Source organism: Triturus cristatus, chromosome 10 (genome assembly GCF_964204655.1).
Source record: "Triturus cristatus chromosome 10, aTriCri1.1, whole genome shotgun sequence".
Classification (NCBI taxonomy): domain Eukaryota; kingdom Metazoa; phylum Chordata; class Amphibia; order Caudata; family Salamandridae; genus Triturus; species Triturus cristatus.
The window spans coordinates 496,863,777-496,874,398 of NC_140593.1; the positions used below are offsets into that span (position 1 = coordinate 496,863,777).

The 10,622-nt window shown below is 52.7% G+C and overlaps 1 protein-coding gene across 1 annotated transcript; it reads left to right on the forward strand.

Annotated features, from left to right (window-relative positions):
- Nucleotides 1–7,229: 7,229 nt before the first annotated feature.
- On the forward strand, nucleotides 7,230–10,147 carry LOC146789643 (uncharacterized). The gene is made up of 2 exons (XM_085630115.1): nucleotides 7,230–7,462; nucleotides 8,226–10,147. The coding sequence occupies exon 2, from the start codon at nucleotides 8,637–8,639 to the stop codon at nucleotides 9,615–9,617; it is 981 nt and encodes a 326-aa protein (XP_085486241.1). The 5' UTR covers nucleotides 7,230–7,462; nucleotides 8,226–8,636; the 3' UTR covers nucleotides 9,618–10,147.
- Nucleotides 10,148–10,622: the final 475 nt, after the last annotated feature.

Consider the following 10,622-nt stretch of genomic DNA (forward strand, 5'->3'; position numbering starts at 1 on the left):
TTGGCTCAATTCCACAGCTCATCCTTGCATCATGATAGAGCTTCCTGACAACTAGACAAAAGATCTACTTCGAGCATAGAATAGACCAGGCTGATAACACGAGCCGGGAACTATTCCGAATTGTGAAGGAATTCGTAGAGCCGGTGGCGGCCGCTAGGGTTCACTCCCATACTGAGGAGTGGATCAAGCAGCTTGCTGACTTCTTTGTGGACAAGATCCGTAGGATTCAGGACTCTTTCGATCGGGTGGGGTCCCTGGAAGTGGCTGCAGCTGTGGAAAGTGATCTGAAGGTCCTTCCATCCGCTGCAGCCGAGCTGGCGCCCACTCTTTCGACGTTCCCCCCGCTATCCTGCGAGTCCTCTCTGGAGCTGCTTTCCCGGTTGAAATCTGGATCCCCCTTGGATGCGTGTCCGGCTAAATGCCTGAGCTCGGTGGCACCAGCTATTAACAACTTGCTGAACCCCTTGCTCAACATGTCTCTGAGTTCTGGAGTGGTCCCTAAAGAATGGAAGCATGCTCTTATTCTCCCGCTCATTAAGAAACCTCTGCTCGACCCTTTACAGTGGGCCAACTATAGACCAATCTCCCTCCTCCCTGCTCTGGCGAAGGTGGCGGAGAAACATGTTCAGCATACTCTTACCACCTTTATAGAGAATAACAAACTGCTGCATGACTCCCAATCTGGTTTCCGTGCCAATTACAGTACGGAGACAGCTCTTGTGGAGGTGACCGACGCCATCAGGGAAACGCTTGATCTTGGGGGAAAGGCTATGTTGGTCTTGCTGGACCTGTCGGCGGCATTCGACACCGTCCCACACGCCGGCCTCCTCCTAAGACTCAGGGAGGTAGGTCTGCGGGGGACGGTGTTGGACTGGTTTCAATCCTTCTTAACCGACCGTCGGCAGGTGATCTGGGCTCCTCCGTTCTCCGCGGAAATGCCTTCGCTAGAGGTGGGGGTGCCTCAAGGATCCATCCTGAGCCCCACCATATTTAACATTTATGTGGCCCCTTTGGCGAAGGTCGCTGAGGCATTTGGAGCCCGGGTCATCTCATACGCTGATGACACCCAGCTCCTGTTTACCTGCAGGAAGGGAGAGGTTTTTAATGGCGACAGAATCAGAGACTGCCTGAGTGCTGTTTTTGCATGGTTTCAGCACCAGAACCTGAAATGTAACTCGGATAAGTCCGAGTTGCTCTTTTTTGGCTGTGCTGAGGACCCTGGCTGGAAATCGTGGTGGCCTTCCGACATGTTCCCCCCTGAGAAACCATCTGCCCAAGTAAAAAATCTGGGTGTGGTATTTGACGACAGTCTTTCTTTTCGTCCCCACATCACGGGCCTGGTGGGGAAATGTTTCGGTATATTGAAGATGGTGAGGAAATTTCTCCCACTGCTTTCCCTTCAATATCGCAAGAACATCGTGCAAGCACTTGTGGGCTCGCGTTTAGACTACGCTAACGCACTTTTCTCTGGTCTGCCTAAATATCTGGTATCCAGATTGCAAGTTGTCCAAAACTCGGCGGCCAGAGCCATCTTTGGCCTTCCACGGAGAGCCAGTGCCTCTCTACTGCGCGGTAGGCTGCATTGGCTGTCTATCCCTAGCAGAATTAGTTTCAAGGTCCTCACGTTGGCGTTTAAAGCCCTCCACTGCATTGGCCCAGTTTACCTCAGGAAGCGGATTGCTCTCTACGTTCCCCGGAGGAGTTTGAGATCTGCTGACCTGGCTAAAGTGGAGGTACCAGTGATCAAACGCGTGCGGATGGGAGGCCGGTCTTTCCAGTTTATGGCGGCCAGTTTGTGGAATGAGCTCCCTCTGTCACTCCGCAAGGCTAACAATCTTCTGGCCTTTAGAAAGGAGCTCAAGACGCTCCTCTTCCCCGCCTAACCAGTGGGCCTACAGTGTTTCTGCCGCTGGGTTTTTCTTGGTTGTGTTCAGGACTCTCTGCCAAAGCGCCGGGACACCCGTTCTGGGTAGCCGTGCGCTCAAGAAATATAGTTCTAACATAACATAACTACCCATTGGTAAGACTAGATAGAGAATCCAGACTCAGGGGGTGGCGTTGCCATTGCTTTCCCGGGACACAGTTAACACAGTGCTTATTGGCAACTTTTTATCTGATTGTGCATTTTTAAAATTGAGCATTCTGTAGGAGAGCATTATAAGGGTGCTCTCATTTATCACCTTCCAGGAGCCAAAAAAGAGTTTAGTCATCTGTTAGTTATCGGAATGCCTTGCCCCACATGTATTGGCACCTAACAAATTTCTTCTGTTGGGTGAATTTAACTTTCATGAAGGAGATACCTCAAAGTCAGAGGTAGCCCAACTCCTGACAGATATGAAAATACTAGGAGGTCCATTAGGATGGCGGGCGGAAAAGCACCCCGACCGCCATAGAAGCGGAAAACAACCGCCCGCCGGCACCGTGGGAAAACCGGCGGCCAAATTAGGATCCACCGCCCAAAAAATCCGACCGTGGCAGAACGAGGCCAAGAAAAACCACCCATAGCGGGCAGAGATGGACAAAATCCGTCCGCGGTGGTCGGAAACGCTCTGGAAAAACACCAACCTGCCGCAAGTATAGCGGAGACGCCGCACCATAAATTAGGATAACCCCGGCGGTCCCGTGGTACGTACCGCTGTCTCCGACCACCGCGGTCGCACAATGGGATGAATGGAAGAGCCAGCTGAAGCACAGCCACCGCGGCAGACGATCCGCAAAAAATATGGCGGACGAAGCCAAAACCCCACAAGAAGGCCAAAAAGTGCTCACAGAAAACTAGCCATGTCCCCTAAATACACAAAACACACCCCAATGACACAACCACATGGCAAAACTAAAAATACAAATCCCAGGACAACACACCTGTCAGCAACACCCCAATTGGACACACCCACATAGTTGAGTATAAAACCAGCCCCTTCCCTGACCACAATCCCTTGCAATACTCCAGGAGAGAAGGGACACAAACCCCAGCTGATAGGAGAGGCAAAGGACACAACATCATTAGCCACACCACACACAGCACCACCACCTCCACACCAGCACAACTAACCCCCCTGCACAACACACACCATACACAGCACAACCACAACCACCACCCACACTCCTGCACCCACAACCACTTTGCACACCACACACCATGGCCACACAGAAAATGCCCAAATTCACTGAGAGTGAGTTGAAGGTCATGGTAGATGAGATAGTCAGAGTGGAACCACAGCTTTTTGATACCCTGGTCCAACAGACACCATTAGCCACAAGGACACAAATGTGGGCAAGGATAGTCCAAAGGGTCAATGCAGTAGGGACCACCCCAAGATCAAAAAAGTAGATCATGAATCTGTGGCATGATCTGAAGAGGGTGGTCAAGGAGAGGAGGAGCAAGAACCATGAGCTGGCTCAGAGGACTGGCGGTGGCCCTCCCATTCCACGAAAACCATTCACACAATGGGAGGAGAAGGTGCTTGCCATACTGCATCCAGAGAGTCTCACAGGAGTAGCCGGGGGAGTGGAGGCTGGTAAGTACAAACAAATGACTACCACCACTCTGCTATGTACTTGCTTGCACAACTACAAAGCTACACCACCTAGGACACATACCATCCATCTGCACCACACACTCACAAAAACATGGCTCACAGATCCAACATTCACCCACTCCTATCCACCCCAAACATAGCTCACCCAGAATCCATGCACGCTCGGGAAGAAGATTAGCCATCAGCTGGGGCACTATGCTGTTCCGCAGGATGTAGGAGTCATGGGCCGAGCCTGGGAATTTGGCACACACGTGCGAGATGGTCATATCTGCCAGGCACACCACCTGCACATTGATGGAGTGGTAATGCTTGCGATTGCGGTAAATGTGCTCACTTGCCTGTGGTGGCACAAGACCGACATGGGTGCAATCAATGGCCCCAACAACATTGGGGATGTGTCCAAGGGGATAGAAGTCTCCCTTCACAGCTGGCAATTCAGCACCCCTGGGGAAATGGATGTATCTGTCCTTGTATAGTATCATGGCGGACAGTACATCACGCAGAACCATGCTGAACATCGGTTGTGACATCCGACCAGCGCTGGCCACGGTCTCTTGGAACGATCCAGTGGCAAAAAAATGCAGGGCTGCCATCACCTTATAAGTAGGGGTGAAAGCTGTTGGATACGTCCTGCGGGGCTGCAGGTGGGGCTCCAACAGATCACAAAGGGTTTTCAGGGTGGCTCTGTCCAGGCGGTATTTCCGTATGATCGCAACATCCTCCATGTCCTCCAGCACCGTCAAGTGATGAGTCAAATTTGGCCTCCTCCTAGTGGAGATGATAGTGGACACATGTCAATGCAATACATCATGAGATGTGCATAGCATATCATGTCCTGGATGACACAACGACAACAATGACTGACATCAATATTGACTAACAGACCAGCTTACATGTAGGGCCGCTTCAGCTACACAAAGAGCACACCTGTCAACTTACACAAGACAAGTACCTCAAACACCACCTTGGTCAATGTGAATGCACATAGGGATATGGCCACATTTCACATGGGCACGCCTGGGAGTACAACATCCAACATATGTGTAACTAATCAAAACCACTGTCTCATACCTAGCAGCTGTACCTGTCACACCTTAATGCGTCATTACAACCTAGCGCACATCCACCACACAATGACCACAGTCGGCGCTGAAATGACGAATATGTTCATGAGCAGACATGAGAGGCAATGCAAAATAGAACATCATTCATTGAGACGAGCATCGCTATGATTGTCACTGGACCTCAACACATTGACATGTGTACACATTGTACAGTCCTGAACAACACTGTCCTGCCTACACCAACATCAAATCCATAAGTGACATGTGAGTGGGTACAGGCCAATCTAAGATACAAACACACAAACATGGCATGTGTAGCCATCAGTGGAGTAACTGGAACATTGGCATCGTGTGCACAATTATGTGTCATTGAACATGTTGGCACTGTGCACTGTTGATGTTTGACAGATGGCCATTGCGATTGTATGGCACCCAAATCGTGGTAGCTGGCGCCGGCGGTGTGTCACCAGCACCCCCATTCACACAAGTGCGGTAGTGATAGGCATGGAGACATGTGGAAATGGTGGTTGGCATGCTCCGCCGCATGAATGGCAGAGCCTCGTGTCAACGTATGGCACCCATATCGCAGTAGCTACTGCCTGGCCCCGGCGGTGTGTCACCAGCACCCCCATTCACACAAGTGCAGTAGTGATAGGCATGGAGACATGTGGAAATGGCGGTTAGCATGCTCCGCCGCATGAATGGTGGAGCCTCGTGTCAATGTATCGCACCCATATCGCGGTAGCTACAGCCTGGCCCCGGCGGTGTGTCACCAGCACCCCCATTCACACAAGTGCGGTAGTGATGGGCATGGAGACATGTGGAAATGGCAGTTGGCATGCACCGCCACCAAAATCGCGGCAGAGTACACGGAGCCCCTGCGGTGTGTCACTGCCATGGAGCTTGCCCTAGAGCCAATGCAAAGCTCGATAGCGGTGGCATGATGCAATTTTGAAGATCGCGGTAGGCGTGCTCCGCCACCGCGGAGGCGGTCATTGGCTGCATTTGAAAGATTCACCATCGGGGAAGCGCTCCCCGGGCCCCAGCGTTGTGTCACCCCCATGGAGTTTGCCCTTACAGCCAATGAGAGCCATGATTGCGGTGGCATGATGCAATTTTGAAGATCGCGGTAGGCATGCTCCGCCACCGCGGAGTCAGTCAGTGGCTGCATTTGAAAGATGCACCATCGCGGTAGCGCACCCTGGGTCCCTGCATTGTTTCATTGCCATGGAGCATGCCCTGACAGCCAAAGGGAGCTATGATTGCGGTGGCATGATGCAGTTTTGAAGATCGTGGTAGGCGTGCTCCGCCACAGTGAAGGCGATCATTGGATGCATTTGAAAAAGGCAGACCTGGACCACCAATTGCTGCAGCTTGGCACCTTTGAAACAACCCCAGGGGGCTATATATGTGTGGGAGCAAGCCTCACATTTCCACTGCTCCAAGAGTCTGCTGCCTGAGACCCCTCACCTGCTGCTGCCTCCAGGGACTGCTGCCTGAGACCCCTCACCTGCTGCTGCCTCCAGGGACTGCTGCCTGAAACCCATCACCTGCTGCTGCCTCCAGGGACTGCTGCCTGAGACCCCTCACCACCCAATTGCGCCGCTGTTGTCTCATGTCCACAGTGATGGCAAGAGCAGAGAAGATCTGTGCCAGTCCCTTCACGAGTGAGGAGCTGGAGGTCCTGGTGGACGAGGTGCTGACACTGCACCCAAGGCTATATGGTGCCCCAAATGTCATGGTAAGTCTTCGACAGTGGTGGGGTAGGGCAGGGGGACCACACACGTAGTTGGACTGATGCAGTATTTGCCTGGGAGTGTGGGGTAGAGTCATGCACTGCCTGACATGCTGTCTCCAGTGGGAGGGTGTGTGTACCAATGCCACAGCTTACCCTCCCTGCACATGTATGTATGAGTGACCTGTGTTGTGTTGTCAGCCATACAGTGACACAGAAGGTTGTTCATGCTGTAGTCAGGACTGTGATTGCTTTTCTGGATGGCTGTGTGTGCCCCTGTAGTCCATCTCAGTGTGAGCCCAGCTGGCCTGCACAGTCCCTGCCTACAAAGACAAGGACACCTCACTTAACTCACAGAGTATGACATCCGTCTTTTCACATTGCACTCCAGCTATGGGCCATGTCAGCACTGTATTTTGCACACAACTGCCCTTGCGAATGGCATTTTGTATTTGTGTGATCATGTCCCTCAATGTGACCACCATGACACATTCATCTATTCACAGGACAGGGACATTGATGGCTGCGCAGTCTTGGACACAGTGAGTCTACCCCAAAACACAGGTTGACTTGTGATGTATGTGTTGCTCATGCCAACAATGGACTGGAGATGTGGGAAGGCTACATGGGTGTTTCAGTGCTGGCATTCTGCATGTGCGTGAGATGTGCAGGGACTGTGTTCCCCCTCACACCTGCATGTTTTAACATCAGCTTTCCCATGCAGGTGTCCCATGTGAGCTGTGCTATAGTCTCTGATTGCCAATTTTGTTGTATATTGCTGCTATACAGATAGATGTTGGTACATGACACTGTGTCACTGATCATTTCCCCCTCTTGTCTCCCATGCCTGCAGCTCAAGGTACACCAGCGTTAGGCCGTGTGGAGGGCCATTGCAGTGAAGGTGCAAGCTCTGGGGGTCTCAAACCGATGGCGCACGCACTGCCACAAGAGATGGGGCGACATCAGCCGGCTGGCAAAGAATGTGGCGGAGATGACCTTGGGGCTGCTTCCTCGCACTGGGCGTCTGGCATGGTGCAGCATAACACCACTAATGGGGTGCATCTGGGCGGTGGCACAGCCTGAGCTGGATGCACGTTTGAAGGAGCATCAGCAGCAAGCCAGGGGTGAGCATTTGGGGAGTCTGAGTTTGGCTGGGAGTGGCTGCATGTGTACAGAGCCTGTGCCAGCGCTGGCCTATGTGTTGTTGGTAGTGTGATGCTGTGGCATGTAAGTGGCTGTTGGCCTGGGTGACTGTGGCATGCATTTGCCCTACCTGTACTTACAAAGGTGATTTGGATGCTGTGCCTTCACATTACATTCTGAATTGTGCTCTTCAGGTTTCTTCTGCATTGGTGTAGTCTTGGGAATCCCATGGGAGGGGACGGCAGCGTACCCGTTCTGACTGTGCGTACATCAATGCATCCATTGCATGCACCCATATTGGGAAAGCCTACACATCTTACAGCAATGTGCAGCATTATATTGTCCCCAAGGTACGACATGGTAGGTGGCATGGGCCAATGTCCATTGTGGACTGTCCTGTTGTAGTCTGGGTCTGTGTTGTTCCCTCCTGTTTCATCCAGTTCTGTCATTGGCAACAAGTAGTGTGCCCCCATCATGTCCCTAGGTGTGCTCAGAACTAGTTGTGTGTCTGTTTGAACAGAGCCACAAGCAGGGTGTTGTGCTGTGTGGTCATCACATTGCTCAGTCATGCCTGAGTATCCAGTTTCCACGCACTGCTTGAGTCTATGTAGTGAGTTGGCATGATGTGATTGCACAGGGTGGTGTGCAACATGTAGATTTGGTCAACTTTTGTCATGCATTGCTTGCATATGTTTGTTCTGTTGCTGCCATTGACCTGACCCTACATCTCTCTCTCTCATGCAGCATCACCTGTGGTTACTGAGGGACAGGAGACGGACACCAGTGGGGGTGACACTAGCACCACAGCTGCCCAGGAGCCCAGTGACACAGATGTCACCAGCGCCTCAGAGAGGGACAGGAGTCTGCTGGAGGAGTCCCAGTCTGAGACGCAAAGCACCACAACTTCCGATGCCAGCGGGGATGCATCCATGTTGGAGGTCACAGGGAATGGGGACTCTGCATCGACTTCCACCACACAGTGGCCATTGCCCACCCTCCCAGCCACTTCCTCTGGTGCTGCCCGTGTCCGCCTCAGTAAGAGGGTAAGAGTGTCCTTCACCCCTGGCACCGCTGCCCCTGTCCCCCCTTCTGCCATCAGTGCTGAGTCTGTGGACCTTTTGCGCCAGCTGTGTGTAGGCCAGACAGCTCTCCTCAATGCCTTCATTGACCACGACAAGAAATTGGCCCAGGTGGTTGCTTTCATGGAGGGCATACATTCCGACGTGGGTGGGTGCACCGGATTTTCCAGGCTTTGTCATCAACAGTGATGTCTGCCATGCAACAGGCACATACTCACAGTCCAGCTCCAGTCCCTTTGTCCACCCCCTGGCAGTGTCCACGTCTCACAATAGTGTCCACGGTCCACATACATCAAAGTCACAATACAGCACACGGAGCACACAGCAGCAGCAACCCAAGCGGTCCCGGGCGCAGACCCCATCCCCACAGAAGACCAAAGCCACCCCAGAGCGCAGAGAGAAAAGCCCGTCAGGCGACAACAATGGACAAAAAGCCAAGCAGCAGACCTCAGACACACATGCCTCAGTGGCATCCCCATCCAAGGAGTCTCCTGCCCCTAAAGCATCGCGCAAAGATAATCGTACTTTGCCTGTGCCCACCAAGGAGGTGGTGCATGCCAAGGGTACACCTAGGAAGGGCTCCAAGGCAGGATCACCAACCACCTCGACTCCCATTCCAAGCCCAGTGAAGCAGGGGCTGGAGGGCACTGTAGGGGTAAGAGCTAGTAAACAGGGGAAGGAGGGGCAGAGGCGAAGCCAGGCAAAGCGTTCGGCTGGGTCCAGCACATCACCAGAGGGGCTGCCAGTGCCTTCACCTGCTGCAGCAGTGGTGGTGAGTGTGCCTGTTGTGCCCACACCACTTCCTATTGATCCAAAGTCAGGTAAGCCATTTAGGATCCCCAAGAAGAGGAAGGGCACCCTTCCACAATCTACCAGGCACACCGTGTCTCTCGTCTGCATGACTCCACCTCCACGTGCCACTACACCACATGGTCCAAGCAGCCCTCTCGCTTGCCAAGACACTGATAGCTCTGCCTCAGCTATTCTGCTCTCTCCCCGGTCAAGTGCCCCACCAGTCCCCAAGACACAGCCAGCTCCCAGTGCACCTGACAGCTAAGTCTGAGTGTTAGTCACCCTCACACACCTGTCTCTCACACAGGTGGGCATGTACTGCACATTGTTGCCCCCTGACTGTGTTGCTAAGCATGGAAAGGTACAGTTGCATACATTCCCTGTGCAGCTTCTCATGGACTCAGTCTGCACCCTGGACTGGCCACTGGCCTTGTTGCTCTTTGCTGTGTTGAATTCTTCCCTGTGCAGTTTCTCATGGACTCAGTCTGCACTTTGTCCTGGCCACTGGCCTTGTTGTTCACTGCTGTGTGCCCCCTGCCTGTGCAGCTTCTCATGGACTCAGTCTGCACCCTGGACTGACCACTGGCCTTGTTGCTCTTTGCTGTGTTGAACACTTCCCTGTGCAGCTTCTCATGGACTCAGTCTGAACTTTGTCCTGGCCACTAGCCTTGTCGTTCACTGCTGTGTGCCCCCTGCCTATGCAGCTTCTCTTGGACTCAGTCTGCACCCTGGACTGGCCACTGGCCTTGTTGCTCTTTGCTGTGTTGAACTCTTCCCTGTGCAGCTTCTCATGGACTCAGCCTGCACTTTGTCCTGGCTACTGGCCTTGTCGTTCACTGCTGTGTGCCCCCTGCCTGTGCAGCTTCTCATGGACATGCTCTGCATCTTGTGCCTTGCTCATCTCTTCTCATGGTACCGATCTATGCAATATGTGAATAAAGACGGTTGTCTATTTTGTCAGTGTCCTTACTGAATAAAGTTGTTTTGCTGTGTGTAAATGGTTTACTGTGACACATGGTCTGTGTGGCACTACAACATGGTCAATGTTTGGGCTCACTTACTCTCTTTGTTTTAGGGGTGACAGGGTCTTCATTTCTGCTTAACCCAGATACTTGTGGTGGTAATGGTGCCCATTCCGAATGGTTATCAGTAGTCACTTACAAGATTAGTTCATGTTGGCTCTATTGTACACATGTCAGGGGGGGGGGTCACTGCCAGCACAGAGTGGGTTTCTGCATACATCATTGCAGGCAGGCTGTCCAGGGTCATC

Excerpts from the sequence above, each read along its gene's own strand:
- LOC146789643 (XM_085630115.1), top strand. The coding sequence starts at position 8,637 with ATGCCTTCATTGACCACGACAAGAAATTGGCCCAGGTGGTTGCTTTCA.